Genomic DNA, 25590 nt, shown 5'->3' on the forward strand with positions numbered 1-25590 from the left:
TGCACTGCCCTTTGGCTTATCTACAGCGCCCAGGGTCTTCACAAAGTGCCTGGCACCAGTAATTGCTTTTTGCAGACAAAAAGGAATTCAAATATATCCATACCTGGACAACTGCCTCATTCAAGCAGAGACAAAGGACATTCTTCTACAGCATCTGGCATTTGTAAAAAGGTTGCTAACTTCTCTAGGGTACACAGTAAACGAAAAGAAGTCAAAACTAGTGCCCTCACAACAGATTATATTCCTGGGTGCCAGCTTAAATACAACTGCCCAAATGGCTTACCCTCGCGCCAGACAAACAGGTTCAACTAACTCAATATTTTCAATTACTGGCAAAAAAGTCCCATCTCCCTGCAAGAAAAATTATGCAGGCCCTGGGATTCATGGCATCCTGCATACTACTAATACCATATGCCAGACTGCATATGAGGAAACTACAATGGTACCTAAAAAGTGTTTGGACTCAACACTCTGTTTAGAAGCAGTAAGACCAATGATTCCCTGCCTACAACAGGAGTTTCGATGGTGGGCACAGGCATGTCACCTAAACAAGGGTCCGCCTTTCACCCTACCCACAGCCAGGCAGACTCTTAACAGATGCTTCGGATTATGCCTGGGGAGCACACCTGGCAGGAAAATGCATTCAGTGCAAGTGGGCCACAGACCAGATGCGTCTTCACATCAATCAAAAAGAAATGTTAGCTGTTCAAAATGCCCTAACAGCTTTCAAGGACCTTCTGCATCCAGGACAATTATTATTAAACCCAGACAACACCACAGTAATGTGGTACATAAACAGGCAAGGGGGCACTCATTCTTACCCCCTATGCAGGCAAGCCATGACCTTGTGGAACACACCTCTAACGTATCAAGTTCACCTGCAAGCACAATTCCTGCCAGGAAAGAAAAATACTCTGGCAGACGATCTAAGCAGAAATATCATGGACCCTCACGAATGGAAATTAAATCCACAAATCTTCAGCATGGTAATGCAAAAATGGGGATGGCCCAGACATAGATCTTATTGCCTCCCCACTGAATTGCCAACTACAAAAATTCTGCACAAGGACTTATCACAAACAAGCATGGAAAGTGGGGATGCTCTTTTGTTCACCTGGAAAAACCTAAAAGTTTATGCCTTCCCGCCTCTGCCTCTCCTTTCAAAGGTACTCCTAAAAGCCAGACAAGAAACCACAGATGATCCTGATTGCTCCAGACTGGCCACGTCAGCACTGGTACCCTATCTTAAGGAACCTAGCTCAAGGCCCACCACGGATTTTGCCTCAAATTCCACACCTCCTGACTCAACAAAACAATCGGATCCTGCACGGTCAGCTCAAAACCCTAAACCTGGCTGCATGGCAGATTTATTAGTCAAACAGGCAACACCTCTCTCTAAAGCAGTTATGGATGTCATTTTGGAGGCCAGGAGGCCTAGCACCAGGAAAGCTTACTCAAAAAAAATGGAAGAGATTCTGCGCCTGGAACCAGGCTCAAAACCTTGACCCTCTTGTTCCAAACATTCCTCAAATTTTACAATACTTAACTGAGACGCTTGACAGAGGCCTATCCTTTTCATCAATTAAGATCCACGCCTCTGCCATTTCAGCACATTACAACACAGATCCTCTTTTATTCTCTCATCCCTTGCTAAAGCAGTACCTCCAGAGGGGCTAAAAAGATAAGACTGCCCCGGAGAGCACCAACACCAACTTGGGACCTCAATTTTGTTTTGGAAAAACTGACCCTGCCACCTTTTGAGCCAGCCAATACAGCCGATCTAAACTTTTTATCATGGAAAACAGCTTTGCTCCTGGCAGTAACTTCAGCACAAAGAGTCTCAGAGCTACAGGCATTAATGGCAGTGGAACCTTTTATAATTTTTCATCAGGACAGGGTTTCTTTAAGGACAAACCCTACCTTTATGCCAAAGGTGGTATCTAGTGTGGCTCTTAACCAAACCATCTATTTGCCAACTTTTTATCCAAACCCCCAGAATAAAGGGGAGAAACTTCTGCATTCTTTGGACATACACAGGCAGCTACGCTTCTACTTGGACAAAACAAAAGCTATCAGGAAAACAGAGCAACTGTTTGTAGCATATGCTGCAGGATCACAGGGCAAGGCTATCTCAAAGCAGACTATATCCAAATAGATAGGACACTGTATTTGTTACTGCTACATACAACATGGGAAATCAGTCCCAAGTAGCATTAGGCCACATTCCACCAGGGCTACAGCCACTTCAGCGGCCTTTCTCAGAGGAGTACCTACCAAGGAAATTTTGGAGGCTGCAACTTGGAGTTCAGTGCACACCTTTACCAAGCATTACCACCTACCTGTTTACTCTAAATCCAGAGCAGGATTTGCCACTGCAGTTCTGCACTGTCTCATAGCCAATCCTAACTCTTTATAGACCAGCCACCCAACCTTAGCTTTGAGATTCTACCCAGGTGTGATGACTGCAGCAGTGTAACACAATGAACATAGTACAGTTTTGTACCTACCATCAATGTAGATGTTCGAGTGTTCACACTGCTGCAATCCAGGTTACCCTCCCTCCACCCCTTTGAACTAGCTGGCCTTATCTATACCTTTCTATCCTATACAACCTTTGTGGTGTATTTGCTTGTGACCGAAGGTATTGTTTTTATTTTATATGTATTGCCTACCTGCTTGAGGGCACCTGACATCTGGGGCAAGAAAAACTGAAGAAAATGGCGTTGGATGCATCTTATGTACCCCTGGCGCACTGACATCAGGGAAGAAGCGACAGCAACAGACGCTGGACCAAGACTTTGGAACCCTGGCCGACTGCGGGACCGCCTGACGGCAGGATAACCCAAGTGTTATGACTTCAGCAGTGTGAACACTCGAACATCTACATTTATGGCAGGTACAAAACTGTACTTTTTTCATGGTGGTTACCTTCGCGGGGGTGGTGGGAGGGATGTGGATTTCCAAGGTGATTAGTTTGTGGTCGGATCTAACCAGGGAGGAGTTGACTATTGGTGTAGAACAATGATCGCCCATGTTCGTAATGACCAGACCAAGGATGTTGCTACCTCTAGTGGGGGTAAGAACGAGCTGGTCCAGGGCATTGGAATTAATGAATTCCAGGAAACATTTGGCAAGTGTATTGGTACACTAGTAGTTCTCCCAGTTAATGGAGGGGTAGTTGAAGTCACCCAGTAGGGTTAGGTTGGACCCTAATATTCTCCACGGTGCTTAGGCATGTGGAATGTGAATCTTGGGACATTGTCGGGGACCTATAGCAGGCTATGACCTGAATCACTAACTTACCCAGTGTTAGCTGCTCCTGAAGTATCTCAGATGTGTTATGTTGGGCTACCAGTCTGGAGGTGTGCGCATGGAAACACCACCACCTTTGTAGCTTTGGCCCAAGTTCTGGGGCCGAAAGTTGTGGAATGAGTTGTAGCCTGGTAGTGCAGGGGTGCTTTCTGCTGCCTTGAACCAGGTCTCTGTTATGGCACAAATGTTGATGTTCTCCATTTTAAGGAGTGCTTCGAGCAAGTGCATTTTGAGATCGACTTCTAGCATTGAGCAGCATGACCCTTAGATTGCATTTGTTTGTAGCTGTTGTGGTGGTAGTTTGGCGTTTGGAACACCGCCTAAAAAAGGCACTATAGGGGTGGCAAGAGCCTTTGCCAGTATCCAGAAGCCCAGGAGTGACAGATGCAGGCCATCTCTGGCAGTGTCGGCGTCCATCAATCATGTCATCGCAGGCAGACAGATGCTGGATCTCAGAGTGACACCAAAAACGTAGCCAGTTGTTGAAATCAATCATTTTTTGCTTGTACTGTGGTATCATTCTGGGTGATGGTAGGATGCTGCTTAGTTCTAGGGTTATAACCGCCTGGGCTACATATTCTGAGAGCTCCTCCACTTCTCTTTTCATGTAGTCCAGGGAGGTACGTCTCAGGTCATTCACACCCACATGTACATTGACCGAGTCGTTTGTACCTGTTGTTGAGGGACCTGAATGCGTGCGTTATGTGGAGGATCCTGGCGCCTGACAAGCAGCTGACTGTTACTTTCTCCTTATTCAACCTAGTGAGTGGGACATCAGTGTGCCTCACTATCAAGTCACCTATGATTAGTGTGTTGGGCATGCTGTTTTGCCTTAGGGACTTTGGTTGAGTGGCACATTGTTTAGGAGAGTTGTGTCTCGTGATTAGTGTTGTGGTCGAGTGTGTTTCTGCCTTGGAGGTCTCTGCTGTTTGGGTAGATTTTTGAGAGCCTCCATGAAGGTGGTTGTGTGGTTTGTGTTTTTATGTGAGGGCAGTGCTGGTGTGTGTTCTGGAGGGCTGTGTTTTTCATGTGGTGTGGTTCAAGTGTTGACCTTCTCTTGACCAGCTGTTCCGGTCTTGGCTGGAAAGTGCGTGGCTTCCAGTTTGGATATATAAGTGTATCCCTCGCAAGTCTGAGTGTTGGAAGGTAAGAGGAGAGGGTTGTCAGTGTACATGAGGCAGTTGCTACATTGCTTCAGGATGCCTAAGTTGATGGGAGAAAGCACAGGGAACTGACCTTTAGACATGCCTGGAAGAGTGGGCATTAATATGTATTGGAGCGGTTTCCTTGTAGAATGTTTAGTGCTGGTAGCACTTTTGTGTGCTATAATAATTGCTACAAGAAGTCTGGTAAAGTGCTAGACTAATAACCTAGTAAAAGTACAGGTGATGAGAGAACGAGCAGATCTAAGGGAAAAAAGTTGAAGAGCATACATTTGCACAGCTCCGAAGTTTGCAAACAATCTTGGATACAGCAAATCTGTATCTGGACTATACTGGTTGCAGGAAAGGTGGAAAACGAGCGCAAACATGGGCTTTTAAATCAGAAAAGTTGAAAGAGATGGAAAATCTGCCCAAACGGCCAGTAAACTACAACTTCTGGGGCAGAAACCACTCCTCTTGTGGTAGATAGGCTACCTATTGCTTACCACTCCCACTGATAAGCTAGAAGGCTTCCCTCCAACAGAAAAAGGCTTGGGGGAGCTCAGAAATTTACAAACAGTCCTGGATACAGCAAATCTGTATCTGGACTAGACTAGTTACAGGAAAGGAGGAAAGAGCGCAAACGCAGGCTTTTAAACCCGAAAGTTGAAAGAGATGGAAAAACTGCCCAATCTGCCAATAAACTACAATTTCTGGGCCAATCAAAGATGTGCAAAGTGTGAAGCATGTAAATGTCTGCCTGAGGGTTTTGCATGCATGTTAAATGGGCAAAAATGTATTCTTCAACAATTAACTTGATTATCAGGAGGAGTGATACAATGCTTGATATGGCCATGGCAGAAAATATGTATGTAGATGAAACTAAACAGGCTGTTAAAGTGAATTTTATAGAATGTGGGGATATCAAAAATTAAAGGTTAACAAGCCCACAAGCCCACGTAGTAAGACATTTTGTAGATTTGGGGCACGGTGTAGCTGATTTAAAAATTTTAATTTTGTTGCAGCATCCATGAAATTTAAGATACAATGCCAGTAGATGGCTGTGTAATGAAGGTTTATTTTAAAATACTTGTCTTTATGAACTTCATTTATAAATTAACTGGTGAGTGTTTTTATAGCAACTCTTACTGTAAGAAGGCTGAAGGCCAGCAGCCCAAGACACTAGAGAATAATGTTGCTTTTAAACAACTAAGCAACAAAGTTTATTTAAGCATTTTGTTTGCGACTCTGTGTTGTCAGGTAAGTTGAATTCAACTTCAGGTGGTACTGAACCCTTTATTTTTTGAACTTTTAATAAGTGCTTATTTTTCTGCTTTGTTCACAGATGACAAAAAAGATAAAGAAACTAGAAAAGGAAACCACGGTGTGGCGGACGAAGTGGGAGAACAATAACAAAGCTCTTCTGCAGATGGCCGAAGAGGTAGTCTTATTTGCTATAGCTCACGACCTTGTGTTTTTAAATGTTTAAATAATTCTGTTTGTATAATGGTGAAACTTTTTGGGAATGCAAAGCAATAAACCATGCAAATGTGCAACTAATGTATGAAAACAAAAAAATTAGAACTCATAGAAGCTAAGTAGTCTCTCTTACCACACAAGTACAACTGTTGCTGCACTGAGACCCTTGCAGAATCAGTTCCTCAGACTACAAAAGAAAACCCTGAACAAAGGCCTGCAATTAAGTTACTTTTCTAGCTCTGGCTGGATAACTTCAAAGTATAGTGTAAAACAAGGTCTGAGCTACACATAAATAAGGGTGATTAAAGACAGAAAAGCAGTCCTTTTACAGAAGGTAAAGAAAATAACAGTGACCCTCCCAAATCCTATTATATGTCAATGGCATTGGAATTCAAAGTTTCTTCCTCATGTCTGGCATGAGTCATACAAAGTATTATGGGAAAGAGAGAGGCTTGAGGGAGTAAAAGATCACGTTGATGCATCACGCCCCATTGGTAGCCATGTTGTGAAAAACAGGCTAAAATTCCAAATAATGCACTTGGTGATTTTGAGGTGTTAAAATAGGCCAGGAAACAAAGTGAAAAAAACATTATTTTAGTTCTAGGGTGGAGTCTTCCTTTAAGGCATGAGTTGTGGCAGTTCATTCAAATAATTTAGGAGACCTGGTTTAAATATAGCAGTGAACCGGACTTGTTTGGTTTGCTTTTTTAATTTTTGCATTGGTGGTTTGTTACATGATTGAAAATATACATTTAGGTAGATATTTTGTATTGGTGTAATGTATGCATACATTAGTGTACATTTGTTAGACTTAAAGTGCTTATGTTAAAAGCAAGATATTTGTACTTGTGTTGGCTGTGGATTTCTTATTTTTAACGAGTTATTTGACTTGTAGGATGCCATTCTGTTTTGAATTTGTTTTAGTTGATTACTTGCTACAGAGAATAAGATAGTATGTTTATGTGGTGGAAAGTCTACTGGCATGGAATAAGTAGGTTTTTCAGCTGCTCCTGATTCAGGGCTTTTATGATGGTTGAACTGATAAGGAAGCCATTTCTGATATTGACTGTGGTGACTTGACATAGGTATGTCAGCATTAGTGCAGGAATTGCCTGTATGCTGGAATAATCCCTAAGGGGGTTATACAAAGACAAAAATACCTATAGGGAAGGAGGTCAGTGCTGGATAGTTAAATGAATGGAATCAAATATGTGAAAGAGCAAGCAAAGGGATGATGGCAAATACTTATTGAACTCATGAGCAGCATGTTTTAGCATACCAGAAAATGCATCTTCCTTATCGAAAGAAGATGCACTGGTTTCAGTAAGGTCTGCAAAACGAGTTTCATCCAGTGAGGTGCAACCAGTGAAGTACAAATGGGGATCTACTAATGAAAAGAATATTTCAGCAGCAGGGAATGCGTAACAGTCCAGGTGGAATTCAGAAGGAAATATGACTGTAGTGCTTTCTCTACCAGGTCAAATAATGGCAATAATGGATCTGATGTTAATCTTCATTCATTCCTTACTGACGGGGTGTCTCTTCCGTCCTCTGAACAAAGTCAGCCTTGTAACAAGCTCGTGCCAGCCAAAACACTCTTGAGCTAAGCTTTTACCCACAATGCCCTCTCCCCGTTAACTCAGATCCCATTTGCCGCGTAGCTGTAAAGCAGTGTCAAGCCATCTCTCAGCTAAATACATAGTTTTTTGCATATAAAAGCATTTTCTTAAATTTGTTCACCTTATTTTTCATTCTAAGTCCCTTCCATAGTTTATTGCTAGTTTTTACCCACTTTTAACTATCTTTTAAGTATCTTTTTCCTCAAATACCTTGCGGTAATCTCAAGTACCATTGTTGGTACGGCCCTTTCCCTTTACCCTCTGTGGTAATCCTTCAATGCCATTGATGGTATTTCTTTCCTTCTCTTTACTTCCCTTGTTTAAAAAAAAAAAAAAAAAAAATCTTTTTTACTTTTTACTGTATTGTTAAATATTTGTATTGTGATATATCTGAGAAAAAAGGAGCTTCAGGGTTTAAACAGTGTGACAAGTGTAGTCGCAAGATGCCTAACAGTGATATTCATGTTTCATGTATATATTGTTTGGGAGTTCCCCATCTTTTTGTACAGCCTCCTTGTACTATTTGCCAAGGGTTCAGTTCTTGAACCCTAAATGAAAAGAAAAACAAGTTGATTCTGAAGGGCCTCCTTAAGACGTCCTTGTCAGAGGCCATTTCTGTGCTGGAGGGCTCACCACCTCCCAGAAAACATCAAGGGAGACCACATTCGGTTCCTTCTTCACCCTCTGGTGATAGGAAGCAAGAACCAAGACCTAAAATTCCAAAAATTACCTCTTCGACTCCAGTCTCGAAACTAGCTTCTACCGAACCATCTTCAGTACCGTTAACCATTGTGTTGCCTGCGCCTATTTCAGCACCGACCTCTGTGGCGTCAGTCCCACCTAAACTGCTAATTCTGGCATCCGTAACTAGCTTGCCCACAGTGTCTGTTCCAAGTTTGGGCACCCATGCCATACAGGTCTCTAAACTCGAGACCTTGGTGCTGATACACCATACTGCACGGACTCTGTACTCCCCTTCAGTGGATCCGTTTGCTGGGCAGCAATTTAGCCCTTTCTTAGAATGGCCAGAGTCCCCATCAGGGATATCCAACAAGATCGACCAGGAGCCTCTCTGAATTGGACATGATGCGTCTTGTGGACAAGCTGCTGATGGCCAGAGGGATTCCTACACCTTCTAAGACCCCATTCCCTTTTGGACTTGGGAATCTCTCTCCACGGACTCCATCTTATTCTTCTCCTTTGACCTCTTTGCAGGCATCGAAGTTCTCAGCACAGACTGCTTTTTTAGGTTCCTACACCGGTGCCAGTAGTGGGCCTCACTGTGGCTCCGGAGCCGTCCCTTTGGCCTTCATTTCATTCAGAGCTGGGCCATACTCAGGTTCAGGACTGGACTGCAGACTTCATGACACCTGGTATGGCTCTGAGTTTTTCTATGGTGCTGTCTGCCACGGTTCCAGGAGTCATGTCGATAGAGTCCCCTTAAGGCTCTGTCTTTGGGACCAGGCTCATCGGAGCAGGGTGTGACCCCAGTTCCGAGATTGTCCTCCTCGGTTCCAGGCTCCCATCCCTGTTCAGGCAGGCCAGCTTTCCAAGAGATGGAGAGGGCCCTTGCCTCTGCAGGCAAGCCTTTGGCATCAGAGCTCCAGATATGTCCTTCCTCTGATCCACAGCTGACACAAGCCACTGCTTTGGGACATCAAGCACGGGAGCCTCAGGATACCCTACTGCAGGGTGCCCCTTCAGAGTCCTCTTCAAAAGCTCCCCGAGGTACCGCACAAGAGGACATGCAAGAAGAAGCACGTGGACTCACCTGAGCACCAAGGACACAGACCACGGTGAAAGAGTGTGGTCTCCACGGTAGCACCCCCCCCCCCATGTCTCATTTGGACATCCTTGAAATACTGGAACAGAGGGGTGACTAGAAGCCCACCAATCCCTCTGAGGAATCTGTGTTCCTGCAGGCTTTTCATGCTCGATCCTTTACTTCCTGGGTGACCCCGTCTGTAGATGAGATGGTTCAGCTCATCGTGCAGCACGCATGAAAGAGTCCTGATAACACTGAACCAATCCCACGGAGGCTGGACAAAATTTTATCTCCTCCCAAACAACACCCACAATGTTCAAAGGGTCTTCCAATAGATACGATGGTGGTGGCGGCGCCTGCCACAAAAAAGGAACTGGCTGAGGAGAGCCAGACTGTCCACCCCTCAAACAGGGAGTCTTGGGTGGTGGACAGGTTAGGGAAGCGAGTCTTTGCATCATTGACCTTTGCTGTTAGGTCTTTGAATTATCTGGCACACTTCACCAAGCTTCAGAGAGACTTAGTCGCCGAACTCTCCGAAACCTTAGCAGGAGCTGTTTCTGATGAGGTCCGCGACAAAATTGCCTCACAGCTAGCTACCCTGGAATCCATATCCAGCTCCTCATGCATATGATTTCCCATGCCACTGAAGGAGCAACCAGAGCGGCAGGTTTAGGCGTTGTCATGAGACGTCATGCCTGGATGCACTCTTGTGACTTTGCAGACCCCTTTAAGTCTTCCCTTTAATGCTCCAGTGGAAGCTTCTTCCCTTTTCAGCCCAAATGTGAAAGACGCATTGGCCAGGTGTGAGGAGGATGGCAAGACCCTGTCTGCCATGGGCGTGTGTTTTTCCACCCCTCAGCGTCCATACTGTAGGAACCAGAGGAGCGGAAAGATGTGGCACAAGAAATCCCAGGGTCCTTTCCATGACACATGTAGCAAGTATACTTTCCAGGGCAGAGAGGGGGAAACTTATCTGGAAGGCACCCCTACAGGGGCAGAGGGGGTCCGTGTAACCCGGGATCCAGAGATTTTCTTGGGACAACCCTATCCGCGCTTCTGAGGAGCGGTCCAATTGCTTTTCTCTGGAAACAGTCTGGGGACACTTTTCTTTTCACCATTCTGCCTGGCTAACAGTAACAGATGTATGGGTGCAATGGATCATAACCAGGGGGATACCACGTCCCATTCAGTCTTTACCCAACGTCACCAAGTTGAATTCCCGATGTTCCACCCAGTCAAAGGGAAACAGCAGTGCTAAAAATTCAAAAGCTACTTCAAAAAAGTCATCCAGACAGTCCCACCAGACCACATAGGATGGATCCAGATTCTACGCCAGATTCTTTTTAGTGCCAAAAAAAGACGGGACTGGAGACCAGTTCTGGATCTCAGCATTCTAAATTTTGGATGGTCACAGTTCAGTCTATCCTTCCATTCTTAGAGAAAAATGATTGGAGGTACTCAGTAGATCTTCAGGATGCATATTACCACATAAAAATGGACAAACTCTTCAGAAGATTTCTTCTGTTCTGGTTAGGAGCCAATCACTTTCAATTCCGCGTGCTGCCATTCGGACTCTCTACAGCCCCCAGAGTGTTCAAGTGCATAGCAGTGGTAACAGCTCACTTGGGACTACAAGGATTCCAGGTGTTTGGCTCCTCACTGCCCCCACCAAGCATCTGCTGGAGATGGCACTAAACTACACTCTCGGACGAACAGAATCTCTGGGAATCTCAATAAAATGGGAAAAGTGCAACCTTATTCCCACTCAATCCTAAGAATTTATCAGAGCGATTTTCAACACAAATGAGTTCCTAGTCTCTCTCCCAGACCACAGACTACACAGGATAAGATCCCAAAGCCCGGGTCATTCTCTGTCAAAGTTTAGTCCCAGCTCGAACAGTCCAACTTCTGGGTTCCACAGCAGTGTCAATTACCATAGTGCCGTTGGCAAGACTACACATGAGGATTCTCCAGTGCCTCCTTCTGACACAGTGGTACCCCTTACAGTCCTTGTCCTTTCAAATACGGATAACTCATTGATGCAAGTGGGATCTAATGTGGTGGATGAAGCCAGACGGACAACAATGGAGTTGCCCCTTTTACCCACAACAGCCCAGGGCCACAGTGACTACAGACACTTCCCTGATGAGGGGACTTTACCAGGAAAAGATGGTCCAAGGTGCTTGGTCAGACATAGAGGCCCACCTGCATGTCCTAGAACCAAGGGCAGTACTTCTAGCATTTCAAGCATAAGCATTTCAATCCATCCTTCCGTCAGGTACAATTGCTGTTCAGTCAGAAAACATGTCGGTAGTCCGATATGTCAACAAACAAGGGGAAACCAAGTCCTACACATTGTGTCGAGAAGCCATGAGAATTTGGCAATGGGCGATAGCTTCCAACCGCTTTCTGATTGCAACGCATATTCCCGGGAGTTCCAGTGTGATTGCAGACAAGCTGAGCAGATGCATCCTACTGCCTCACGAGTGGTCCCTCAATCTTATTGCTGCAAAGATGTTCAGCTGCTGGAGCCAGCCTTGTTGCAACCTTTTCACTTCTCCAGCAAACCAGAAATACAGAAGCTACTTTGCCCTAATTCCCCGCATGGGGAGACCCCGAGGGACACTCTAATTCACGATTGGCCCATGGGACTTGTGCTTTCGATCCCTTTCCCCTGAGCCACCAATTTCTAAAAAAAAGTCCGTCTGAGAAGCAGAGTAATCCTCATTGCTCCTTACTGGCCATGACAAGTTTGGTTTTCCTTCCTTTGGGTTCTTCTAGTAGATCACCCATGATTCTGGACCCAACTCCAGAAGTGATCGCGCACCCACAAGGGTTGACTCACCCGAACACCTCCAGTCTCAAGCTGACAGGTTGGTTTCTCTACTTCTGGTAATTGTCAGGCAGAAAAACCTTAGCTCCTCAGTGCGTAATATCCTTTTGGCTTCACATAAACCATCCACCAGGAAAATCTACCTCAGCAAGTGGAAGAGGTTCCTTATTTGGTCCCAACAAAGACAGACCCTTGCTATAATCTCCTGTTAGTGTGGCTTTGGATTATTTATCAAATCTTCTTCATTCAGGAGCAGCAGCCTCAAACATTCGTGTACACTTAGCTGCTATCTCAAACTTCCATAATGGGTTTCAAGACTCCTTGCTAATCTCCCATAGTCTCTGCAAAACTTTCTTAAAAGGTGTCTTGCATATCAGACCACCCTTCAGGTAACACATTGAACCTTGGAATTTAACACTAGTACTACAATCTGACATGATCACCCTTTGAACCTGCTTCCACTTTTGACCTAAAGTTCCTGTCCTGGAAATCACTATTGTTGGTAGCTGTCACATCAGCCAGACACATTTCAGAGCTTCCGGCTTTGTGTATTAAACGCCCTTGCATAGTTTTTCATAAAGACAGAGTATCATTCTGGACTATAATCCTTCCTTTCTCCCCAGGTTATTTTAGAATTGACAACCAAACAATTGACCTACCATTCTTTTTTCTCAAACTACTCAAACAAAGGAGAATACTGTCTTCATTTGCTGGATGTACATAGTTCTGTCCTGGTAAAAATGTAATGGTCTAAGTCAGTATGTAACTCAGACCAGCTATGTGTGTCCTATTCAAGCCCGAAATGTGAAATCCCGTCTCAAAAGTAACCTTGTCCAAGTGGTTGAGAAACTGTGCATCCTTGATTTACCAACGAAATAAAATTCCTCAAGCATGCAAAGTCGGAGCACATTTCACCAGGTCAGTAGCAACTTCTGTTGCTTTTCATGCAAAGGCTAAAGCATCCTTTGGTTCAATGGTACTCAGCAACAGCCTTCCATGAGGGCCTCCCAGGACTAAAGGTAGCTAGGGACTCTGTCCCATCAGTAAGGAATGAATGAAGATTAACAACTTCAGATAAAGAAGTTATGTTCTTACCATAACGTTCCATCTGTGTTGTTAATCTTCATTCATTACGTCCCACCCACCTTCCCCATCCAGAGGCTCCTGGGGGAACAGATTGGGTCCTACTCCTACTTTAGGGTTTCTGCTCAGAAAAAGCCTCTGCTTTAGTTATAATGGGCAAACTCGACCTGAAGTAACAGGGAGAAGGGCTTTGTGTGTAAAAGCTTAGCTCGAGAGTTTTTTTTTGGCTGGCATGATCTTGATACAATGCTGACTCTGTTTTGAGGATGGAACCGACACCCTGTCAGTAATGAATGAGTGAAGATGAACAACATATTTTTTTTTTTTTACATTAAGCCAGTGAGAGTAAAATGAAGACTGATGTTCCTGGATAGCTAGCACAAGCCTGTTAAGCAGAAGTGACAGCCTATGGAAATGCAAGTTCAAGGGACTTTTCTGTTGTGGAAACAAGTTTTATCAGAAGGTTTTAAAATTTGTGCCAGGCAGAAAAGCTAACACATCTGACCTGTTGATGGCTTTTAGACTATTTACTAAGTCCTTAAGTTTGAAGGTATTTTTTCTCAACAAGGTGACAGACTAGAGTTAATTGAGAAAGTGAGGTGTTTGTCCTCTTACTGATTTTGGTGTTTCTATGCATCAGGAATTGGCAGACTGATTTTTATTGATATTTTTGGAAGTACCAATTTAAATTAAAGGATATTTTTACAATATAACAGCTGTAGAAATAAATAATTTGAAAATATTAGTTTCAGACATTAGCGTTATGGACAGCCAACAGTATGTACATGGCATGGGTCTTGTACTTTCTGAAGGAGGAAAAAAGAATATTTTGAAAATTGATAATTTATTAATATTATTTAATGGTGTTTTTCTGATTAAATTCAGGCTTTTGTAAAAGTAGTCCTTCAAGATTTTTGATATAGCCAAGATGTCCTTCCTTAGAAAACTGTTATAGTATCCCAGTACTGATGGGTTTGTCATCAAGGTAACCTGACCTCCAGCTGGCATGGCAGAACCTTCTATATGCACGTTTGTTTTTGTTTGATGTGTGACCTTAGACCGTGGGCATAGGTCTACATAGGCAAACAGCGCAAGATTGGACTGGTGGCAGTTTAATCTACAAATTCAGGATCTTTGTTCTAGTCTGTCTGTTCTCCATGTTGTTGGCTACTAATATTGCCTAAACTTATTCAGATATGTGCCCAATTTGGAGAACCTCTTTTATTGCATTTTTTTCAGAAAAATGTGTTATCAGCTAAAAGAGGGAAATATGATTGTGATAGTCTGATACCTTACAAGGACCTCCGTTCAGTGTCTGTTCTGTCTAGGGGCTGAACAGTTACAGAAATCGTAAGGTCGGCCAGACATTTTTCTAAAACCTTCAGTACTCTGCTTCATTAAGTACATAACTAGAAACCCGTAGTCTGAAGTCCCTGTGACGGATAAAAATGGCGGAGCCCCCAGCCACTGCTGTCCTTCTTGCACCTAAGTATAGTTGCTCAAAAAAACTAGGCCTGAACCTTCTACTGTCCAGTCTGATATGGATGCTTCATTGAGATGCAGCAGTAATTCATGATACGTCCAGCTGTTTCTCAGAAACCTTGATTTCTGACTTGCACATGTCCAGTGAGACTGATCATACCAATACAGTTGAGAAGGGGGAAACTGAGGGTGATCATTTCAAAGGGCATTCCTCAAATTTTTGCTAGAGAAGAGGTGCGTCATACCCTCATTTAGGTCAATCAGGGATGATGATCATGTTTCACTGTTGCAGTCATCACATTTGGGTTATCTGCTTGCAGTAGCCCTCAGTCGGCCTGATTTATCAAAGTCTTGGGTCCTGCGTCGGTTGCTGTCTCATCTTCCGTGACGTCAGGTAGTCAGGGGTATAAAGCATGCAGCTGATGCCATTACATCAGTCTTTCTTGCCGTGCGGTGCCTGAAGCAGAAGCAGTTCGCAAGTGCCGGTCGGCCGACTCCTGAAATTTTTGTTTTCGTATTTCAGAACTGAAGTCTTCAACTAAAGCTAAGTACCCCGTTGGGGAAACTTTTTCTTGCTCTAAACTGATGTCGGTAAAAGTCAGTAATTGTATTTCTTGTGGAAAGCAAATACCTCATAAAGATTTCCATTCGTCCTGTATTCCTTGCCTAGGCCCTGACCACAACATACCTCACTGTCGGATGTCCTTCATGGATGCATCTGCAGTCATAACAAATGGGTTGTCCTGTCGTCAGGCAGCCCTTCGGTCGGCCGGATTCCAAAGTCTGGGTCTGGCTTCGGCTGATGTCGCACTTCACCCGACGTCATCTCTGCTGGTCTTCGGGTATAAAGGCATCAGCCGACGCCATTTTCCTCAGTCTTTCTTGCCGCGTGGTGCCCGAAGCAGAAGCTGTTCGCAAGTGCCGGTCGGTCAGATCCAGAGATTACTACTACCGAATACTACTTCGAAGACTTCTAAAAGCTAAGTACCACGTTGGGGACTCTTTCTTGCCTCAGCCGATGTCAGAAAAAGTCAATAACTGTTTAACTTGTGGGAAACAAATACCTCATAAAGATTTCCACTCTTACTGTCTGCCTTGCTTAGGCCCAGACCACGACGTAGCAGCCTGTTCGGCCTGTGCTTCCTTCAACCGACGAACGCTTAGGCGTCTGTCGGAGTTTGCTGAACAGTTTTTCGGCTCAGATTTTGCATACATTATGCCGTCGGATCCTCCGACTACCAAAATTGTTAAAAAACGCAAAGAAAAAGACCGACACTCGCGGTCCGCGGTTTCGGCCGAAACCACGGTTAAGCAAGCCGCGAGTGTCTCGGTTTCGGCCGAAACCGAGAAAACTGGTCAATCTTCAGCTGAATCCATGACTACTACTGAGGCTCCTGCTACCTTACCTGAATCGGCCTCAGAAATTTTGCCTACAACTGTGGTTTCTAGTGATTTATCAGACACCATCCCTTTGGATGTCTCTACCCCAGCACGTGGTGCTGCTAGACCCCCTGCAGCCATGTCTATCAAGGCCTTTGCCAGGGCTAAAGCAGCCAAATCTGCTAAATCAGTGCCTGTTAAACCTCCCTCACACAGGCCCACTTCTAGTTCACAAATGCTTACTCTGGCAGAAGATTTGAGCCAGTGTCCTCTGATGATTCTGCGGATGACTCAGACATTACAGACCAGCCAGAGGATCCTTTTTCTACTTATGAAGACTCCGATGCTGAAGAATCCATTCCAGCTGCCTCTCCACCAGAAGAATTTTCCTTTGGGGAAACCTTACATGCCATGAGGGAACAATTCCAATGGCAGGGACAAGATTTTTCAGATTCAAGAAAAAGGCTTAGGACTTTTCTGCACTTACCACAACATAGGCCCTTAGCTATACCTCCTGTTCTGCCTGTTGTGGATGATGCATTTAATGATGTCTGCACTGCCCCTGATTCTTTACCTCCAGCCCCTGCCAACCCTGATAGATTTTACAGGGTGCCAGACACTCATCACCACCTATACAAGGCCCCACTGGCAGACCCCGAAACTATTTCCCAGGGGCCTAAGGCAGTAGCCTCGACCACAGCAAAAAACCCTATTCCTTCTGAAAGGGAATCCAGGTCCTTAGAGAGAGATGGGGGAAAAAAGTTTACACCTCTGCTACTCTCTCAGCTAGAGCTTTAAACTGTCAGTTTCACATGATCCAATACCAAGAGTTTATGCTTGATCAGTTAACTAAAAAACTGTCCTCTGATGAATCTTTAGATAAGAAATATGTATTAGAAATGGTGAATAACATCCAACAGGTTAGTAACCATTCCTTAAAATGTGGCTATGATGCACTGGAGGCTTCATTTAGATCAGCCATGACTGGCACAGTGATAAGAAGACATGCATGGTTGAAAGAACAGGTCTTACCGGATCATGTTAAAGCAAAGCTATTAGATGCTCCTATGGATAAGGCCAGTCTATTTGGTACACCTTCCCAGCAGGTAATGAAGAAAATGGAAGAAAAGGCAAAATCTGTGCAAACAGTTAAAGATTTCTTACAGGTTCAGCCCCCAAGGTTTAGCAGGAACTGGCCTGCCAAAAATTGGTCCTTTCCTGACTCCACAAGATCCCAAAGAGGCAGGAATAGACGCTCTAGAGGCAGAAATCAATCCAGAGGAGGTGCCCACAGAGGACGACAGTGGCAAGGCAATAACCGAGGCACAGACACAACCACTGCCACTGCAACAGGACAATCACAGTGACTTGGCTCTAACTCCGCCTACCAGGGAGCAAATAGCAGCACCATTAGGCGGAAAGTTAGCCTTATTTTCGAAAAATTGGCACTATATCACAAAAGACAAGTGGATTTTGCAAACCATAGACCAAGGCTACTGGTTCCACTTCCACACTTTACCAGTAAAAAGAGGAATGCCAAACCTGCCTCCAAATCAAAAAATAGAAGCTCTACAGCAGATAACGGAACTAACAAAGATGAGAGCTGTGGAAAGAGTACCAATAACAGAACAGGGCAAAGGATTCTACTCCAGACTCTTCCTAGTACCAAGAAAAGAGAAAAGTTGGAGACCTATTCTCGACCTGTCCATCTTAAACACATACATCATTGTCCCAAAATTCAAAATGCTGACCCTACAGCAACTTCTTCCCATGCTGGGCAAGGAGTGTTGGCTGGTAACTCTAGATCTCAAGGAGGCATACCTGCACGTCCCCATTCGACCAAATTGCAGAAGATACCTCAGATTTCTTGCAGGATCAGAGCATTATCAATTCTCAGCATTGCCCTTTGGCTTATCTACTGCGCCCAGAGTATTCACAAAATGCCTGGCATCAGTAATCGCTCACTGCAGAGTACAGGGAATCCAAATTTATCCATACCTGGACGACTGCCTGTTACAAGCGGACAACAAAAGCAAGATGACAACAGATTTACAAAGGGTCATTTACTTGCTACAAGCCCTGGGATACACAGTCAATTTACAAAAGTCAAGGCTGATACCATCCCAAACAAGAACATTCTTGGGCGCGGAATTGGACACAGTAAAACAAATGGCATTCCTAACTGCAGAAAAACAAAAAGAACTCCCTCTTTACTTCTTGGCATTAACAAAGCAGAACAAACTAACAGCAAGAAAAGTTCTGCAGGCCTTGGGCTTCATGGCATCATGCATAATCTTGGTCCCACATGCCAGACTGCATATGAGAAAGCTACAGTGGTACCTAAAGAATTTATGGTCTCAACACAGGCACAGCTTAGAAGCAGAAATACCACTAATCCCATGCCTAAAACAGGAGTTCCTATGGTGGGCTCAAGCATGCCAGTCAAACCCAGGCTTACCCTTCCACAACTTTCAAGCAAGCCAAACCATCACAGCAGACGCCTCAGACCTAGGATGGGGGGCGCATGGGGGGCGCACATGCTGGACAAATGCGTACAAGGATTGTGGACTCAGGACCAGCTGCACCTGCACATAAACCAAAAAGAAATGCTGGCAGTAAAACTGGCAATCCAAAAATTCAGACCATTCCTCAAAGAAGGCCATTTGATAAGGACAGACAACACCACAGTCATGTGGTACATCAACAAACAGGGAGGCATTCATTCATACCCCCTATGCAGAATGACTTTGGACCTTTGGAATCTGGCTCTCAGCTACAACATCCAGTTACAGGCAATATTTGTACCGGGAAAAGAGAACATCCTAGCAGACATGTTAAGCAGAACCACCTCGGATGCTCACGAATGGATGCTACACCCGGACATCTTCAAGGCCATCACAAAGAAATGGGGAATGCCACAAATAGATGTATTCGCTTCCCCGCTCAATCACCAGCTCAAAAAATTCTGCACAAGGACATTCCACCCACTTGCATGGTAGGTGGATTCTCTCTCCTTCAGCTGGAAAGGCCTGACAGCATATGCATTTCCACCTCTTCCCTTGATGCACAAGGTACTACTGAAAATCAAAGAGGAACGTCCAAGGATAATCCTGATAGCTCCGAACTGGCCAAGACAACACTGGTACCCATTGCTGAGGAGCATGTCTCGGGAGAAAATGTGGTCCATACCCCTGATGCCTTTGATGTTAACTCAGAACAACTACAACATCATGCATCCAAACCTAAAAACCTTGCAACTGACTGCCTGGAACATCACATAGCAGCAACTAACCCAGATCTTTCCCAAAGGGTTAAAGACATTATCCTTGAAGCCCGCAGACCTTCAACAAGAAGGAACTATGCAGGAAAATGGAAAAGGTTTGTCATTTGGAGTACTGAAAGAGGAAAAGATGTGTCGAACATAGATATTGCTAACATTCTGGAGTACTTGGCAGAGCTTCTACATACAGGCCTGTCCTATTCCTCCATCAAGATACATGCATCAGCTATTTCAGCAGAATACAGCTTTGATCCACCTGTCTTTTCACATCCTCTACTCAGGCAGTTCCTCAGAGGGATCAAGAATGTAAAACCTCCTAGGAAACCACCATTACCAGCATGGGACTTGAACTTTGTGCTAGAAAAGTTGACACTCCCTCCGTTTGAACCAGCAGCAACAGCAGATCTACAACACCTGTCATGGAAAACTGCTTTCCTACTGGCAATTACCTCAGCAAGGAGGGTTTCAGAACTACAGGCCTTAATGGCAGTGCAACCCTTCCTAATCTTCCATCAAGATAGGGTGTCCATGAGAACTAATCCTACATTTATGCCTAAGGTGGTATCCAGAGTGTCTTTAAACCAGGCAATCCACCTACCTACCTTCTTTCCCAATCCACAAAACAGAGGGGAAAGAATGCTGCATACCTTGGATGTACATAGACAGTTACGCTACTACTTGGACAGAACCAAAAGTAACAGAAAAACTGACCAGCTTTTTGTAGCCTATGCAACAGGAAGGGAAGGAAAAGCAATTTCCAAACAGACCATCTCCAAATGGATAGGAAATTGCATAAGATTCTGTTACTCCTACCATGGAAAACCAATTCCACAGAACATAAGGCCTCATTCTACAAGGGCTACAGCCACTACCACAGCTTTCTTACGAGGAGTGGCAACCAAGGACATTATTGAGGGGGCTACTTGGACCTCCGTGCATACATTTGCCAAGCATTATAATTTACCTCTATATTCTAGATCCCGAGCAGGGTTTGCCACTGCTGTACTGCAAGGGATCCTAACCACACCATAATTTTTCTTCCTCCTCCCTAGTTGGCTATGGTATTCTACCCATTTGTTATGACTGCAGATGCATCCATGAAGGACATAGTACAGTTTTGTACCTACCATAAATGTAGATGTCCGAACTGGATAGCATCTGCAGTCAGGATTATCCTCCTCCTTCCCTCTGTGGTACTCCTAGGGTATTTACCCTCCTAATAGCTAGCTGGGGGGGGGAGTCTCTTATGGTGTATTTGTTTGTATATATGTACATACATGCTTATTTTTGTGTTTGCCTTCTACCTTTTTGGAAACATTGGCATTTATCCAAAATTTAGCCTTCCAAGAGGGCAACTGGCATCTGGGGCAAGAAACACTGAGGAAAATGGCGTCGGCTGATGCCTTTATACCCGAAGACCAGCAGAGATGACGTCGGGTGAAGTGCGACATAAGCCGGACCCAGACTTTGGAATCCGGCCGACCGAAGGGCTGCCTGACGACAGGACAACCCATTTGTTATGACTGCAGATGCTATCCAGTTCGGACATCTACATTTATGGTAGGTACAAAACTGTACTTTTTGTGCCTTATTTAAACCACAAATTATTCGTAGTCTGTATATTTTCACTTCTAAATATTTTGGTCCTCTATTCAGTTATCCAGGTAGGTCTTCGGTAAGCCACCCGACTACCGACATTCCGAAAAAACGCAAAGATAAAGACAGAGACAGGCCGCCTAGGTCCAAAGCTGCCGACGACGCTTCTCCTAAGCTAGTCGCCAGTTTGCCGGTACTCACTGAGGTGCTTTCGCAGCCCCTGATACCCGCTACATCAGATTCTCAGGCCTTTACTGAGACCCATTCAGAGTCCGGTATGCCGCAAGATGCTTCAACTGTGGAACCTGCGGATGTCTACCTTGGATGGGTCCGGAGCTGCTGTGCAGGCACCGGCTTCGGAGTGTGTATTCAGGCCTGCTGACTTGCATATTAAACCGACGCCACCATCTTCAAGGCCTAAAACTCAAACCATGCCTAGGAAACAGACGTCCAGACCGCATGGTCAGGCCTCTATGCCTAAAAAACAAATAAGAATGGCTGAAGACCTTATTACTTTAATCAGGGGAAGCCAACCTTCCCCCTCTAAGAGACCTTGGACTGAATTTGCTTATGATACTTCTGATCAGGATTCTGAAATTTCTGTCTCCTCTGATGACCATGATTTACCCTTATCCACCTATGAGGATTCTGATGCAGAGGACTCTATTCCCTCTGCTTCTCCCCCCAGAGGATTTTTCTTTTGGTGAAGCCTTGCATACTCTTAGGGAGCATTTTCACTGGGAAAGCCAGGATTACTCTGATTCTAAAAAGAGGCTTAGAGATTTCTTACTCCTGCCCCAATGCAGACCTTTAGCTATCCCTCCTGTGCTGGACATTGTTGACTATGCCTTTTTGGAATCTAGCTTGGCCCCTGACTTGCTCCCAGAAAACCTGATATATATTACAGGGTTCCTGATTCTCACAAGTTCCTTCTTAAAAATCCTACTGCGGATCCTGAGACAATTTCACAGGACCCAAGGGCATTAAGGCTACTACTGCCAAAAATCCTACTCCCTCTGATAGAGATTCCAGGGCCCTGGATAGATGGGGGTAAGAAGGTATATACCTCTGCAACCTTGGCCATCAGGGCCTTAAATTGCCAGTTATATATGTTAAAGTATCAGCAGCATATTATTGTATTGCTTAAACAGAAAATGACGATGAAAATGACCAACTTCCTCCACTGTCTTTTGACCCTATTCTTCTCACTCGCACAAAACTAGCTATTCCTTTTCTATTGACATCTTTGTCTGTAAAACCATCTGAAAGTTCAAATAGTGCTCAATGTCACTTATCTACTGTTTTTGGTTGTATGTATATCCATACATGATTTGTTAGCTTAGAATACTTTTTCCTTACTCTTAAGATAAAATGTATTTACTAGAATTCTCTTAGCTAAAATGTATTTACTAGTTAAATTTGTTGAATCTTAGTAATGTACTTATGTTGGTCGTGATCTTTTTTTTGGAATGTGGAGCTTTTCTCCCCGGGCCTCCACTGAAAATGGACATGTATCCAGTTGGACTAGCCCGGTCAACAAATGTAAAATTAAATAAATAAAAATCCCTGATTGTGCTGAAAATAAGGATTTACAGGATTTAATGCATTCTTCTGAACAGTTTGGAAAACATACTTTGCAATGTGGTTTTGATTCACTAGAGGCATCTTGCAAGGCTGCTGTCACTGAGTCTGTACTTAGAAGGCATGCTTGGCTTAAGGAGCAGTCTTTGTCAGATCATGTTAAAACTAGATTTCTGGATGCTCCCTTAAATCAGGGCCACCTGTTTGGCAACAAAGCAGAATAAGTTCTTAAAAAGATGGAGGAAAAAGCTAAATCTATGCAAACTGTTAAAGATTTCTTAAAAGTGCAGCCTCCCACGATTTAGTAGGCATTCGCCTTCAAAAAATGGCCCTTTCCTGCCTCTTCCAGGTCTTCTCAGTTCAAACCCAGAACCAGCAGAACAACCAGGCTTCGGTCCCAAGGTATGCACAGGACTAGACAGTGGGGGGGGGGGGGCTCCCACTTCCAAATCAGGGAGTAGTAAGACTCCCCCTTATGGTAAGCTGTCTCAATGACTTAAATTTAAAACTTCCAAGCACTTCTCAACTAATTGCTCCTTTAGGGGGGGAAAGATTGCTCTGGAAGCAAAAAAACTGGGAACTCCTTACCCCAGGACAAATGGGTTATAAACATAGTTTCCCAAAGATACAGATTTCACTTCCACCTCCACAGGTTACCAACCCCAAACAGTTGGCCAGATCAACCCCCAAATCAGTGGGCAAAGGCTCAAAAGCAAGTACTGTGTCTCTGAAAATTGAAGGTTATTCAGACTGTACCAGGAGAGGAAAAGGGACAAGGTTTCTACTCAAGAATTTTCCTGGTACACAGAAAAGACAACTCATGGCATCCTATCCTGGACCTTTCTATCTTAAACACCTTTTTGGTGATTCCAAAATTCAAGATGCTAACTCTTCACCAGTTGCTTCCCATGATAGGCAAAGATGCCTGGTTGACGACACTGGATTTAAAGGAAGCCTACCTGCACATCCCAATCAGGGAATCTTGCAGAAGATACCTACGCTTCAAAGCAGGCTGCATGCACCATCAGTTCCCTGCACTGCCCTTTGGCTTATCTACTGCGCCCAGGGTATTCACAAAGTGCCTAGCTCCATTCATTGCATTTTGTAGGCAAAGAAATATTCAAATATACCCATACCTGGGCAATTGTCTAATTCAGGCAGAAAGCCAGGACATACTTTTGAATCATCTGGCATTTGTACAAAAGTTGACCACAAACAGGATAACGAAAAAAGGGGAGAAAACCGCTGCCAAAAATCCACGAATATCAACCAAGTTTAGTTTATTGTAAGCGCTTTCATGCATCTATTGTAGATGCACTTCTTCAGACAAAAACATACAGCCAACAACCAGAATATATAATAGAACCAATCAATTAATTAATTAATTGGCTAATTAGCTACTTAGTATAATAAACATTAAACATTTTTTTAAAAAGTTTTAAAGATTTGAAAGTTTTAAAAACTCAATACACTCTACTGGTTTAAATTAATAACCACAGCACTATTAACCAAATGCAAATACGTTAAAACTGTAATATTTTAAAATTTAAGAATCAATTAACGTTTCAAGGCTTTCAACCTAAGTAAACATTTAATAGAGGAAGCATCATTAATCCCAGGATAAACATAAGCATTTGTTTGTAATTGCCATATTAGTTCTTGTTCCTCGAGTTTTAATTACCAGGGACCACCTCTTGGATTTTGGGTAACTTGTTGTACTACAGTAAAATGAAATCTATGAGCGTTAAATTCAGTAATGTGCCTTGCCAAGGCATTAGTAGCCAGGCCTTTGGAAATTGCATAAATATGCTCATATATACGCTGTTTAAACTGTCGTTCCATCTTACCCAGGTAAAATGCTGGGCAGGACTGACATGAAGCCAGGTATACAACGCCTTGGGAGTCACAATTATATTTATCGGGGATAGAATACCTACAACCTTTAATATAAAAGCAGGAGCCCGTCTGAATGTATTGACAATACTTACACCTACCACATTTAAACATCCCTTTCCTTTGTTTATGGTGACCATGAGGTAGTTCAAATAATGTCTTTAGAGAGACACCTTTTTTAAAAACCGCAACTGGTTTCAAACCAAGTACTTTCTTAAGGCTCGAATCTTGTAAAATTACATCCCATCTATTATTCAAAATTTCCCTGAGTGGAAGTGCCATATCATTAAATTGTGCAATAAAACTGGTAATATAATTTGGTTTACCAACTAAATCCGTTACCGGCATTGTCGTTTGAACAATGCCAGGTAACCAGATCGAGTTAGTGGAAGGGTAACCCTTTGTTAAAATAGGACCAAGGGAACCCTCCACTCTTTTTTTTTATTTGAAACGTCCATAGTCAGTGCATGAACCAAAGATGGTGGATAACCACCATTAGAGAACATCCAACCCAACGTGTTACATTCTTGTTGAAAACCATCATCAAGCGAACACATTCAGGATGCTCTAACCAACTGGCCTTTGATTACCCCTCTTTTTTGAAAAAATGGATGATTGCTGGTAAAATGTAAAAAAGAATTACTGTAAAAGGGTTTCCTATAAATTGTGGTTCTAAATCTGTTATAGGTCACGTCTTTGTATATGTTAATATCAAGGAAATTGGTACCATGCTCATGATATTGGAAGGTAAATTCCAAAAATGACGTAAAGGAACCCATAGTATCAACTAATCTCTCAGCGTCCACTTGTGTCCCTTTCATAATAATAAAAATGTCATCTTGGTACCGTGTATACCATACTACCAAATTATTAAACAAAGGATGGGAAAATAAAAAAGTATGTTTTTTTTTTTTCTCTCTACACTCCTTTCAGCTTTTCTTTACCGCTCATTACACTTCAGCATTCCTCTTATAAAATTTATGTATTGTAATGTTCTTTGTGAAGCACCTTACATAGGTTGTAGTTTATGTATTTTTTGGTTCTCAGATTGTAATATGCAATCTCCTGATTAAAAAAAAAAAATTTTTCATTTACTAGTTGTTTACTGTTAGGTTTATACTTGTTATTACTTCTTTTGTAACACC

At 43.6% G+C, this 25590-nt stretch overlaps 1 protein-coding gene across 1 annotated transcript in view; it reads left to right on the forward strand.

Annotated features, from left to right (window-relative positions):
• The window catches only part of LOC122803170 (gamma-taxilin-like), a gene marked incomplete at its 5' end in the record, with an annotated part of 754895 nt that overhangs the window by 623074 nt on the left and 106231 nt on the right, over nucleotides 1-25590 (forward strand). The window contains one exon of the mRNA XM_044072786.1: nucleotides 5800-5895. Coding sequence (XP_043928721.1) covers nucleotides 5800-5895 — 96 coding nt within the window. The remainder of the gene's footprint in view (nucleotides 1-5799; nucleotides 5896-25590) is intronic.

The sequence above is a fragment of the Protopterus annectens genome, chromosome 5.part1 (assembly GCF_019279795.1).
Source record: "Protopterus annectens isolate FY-2018-M chromosome 5.part1, PAN1.0, whole genome shotgun sequence".
In the NCBI taxonomy this organism is placed as follows: domain Eukaryota; kingdom Metazoa; phylum Chordata; order Ceratodontiformes; family Protopteridae; genus Protopterus; species Protopterus annectens.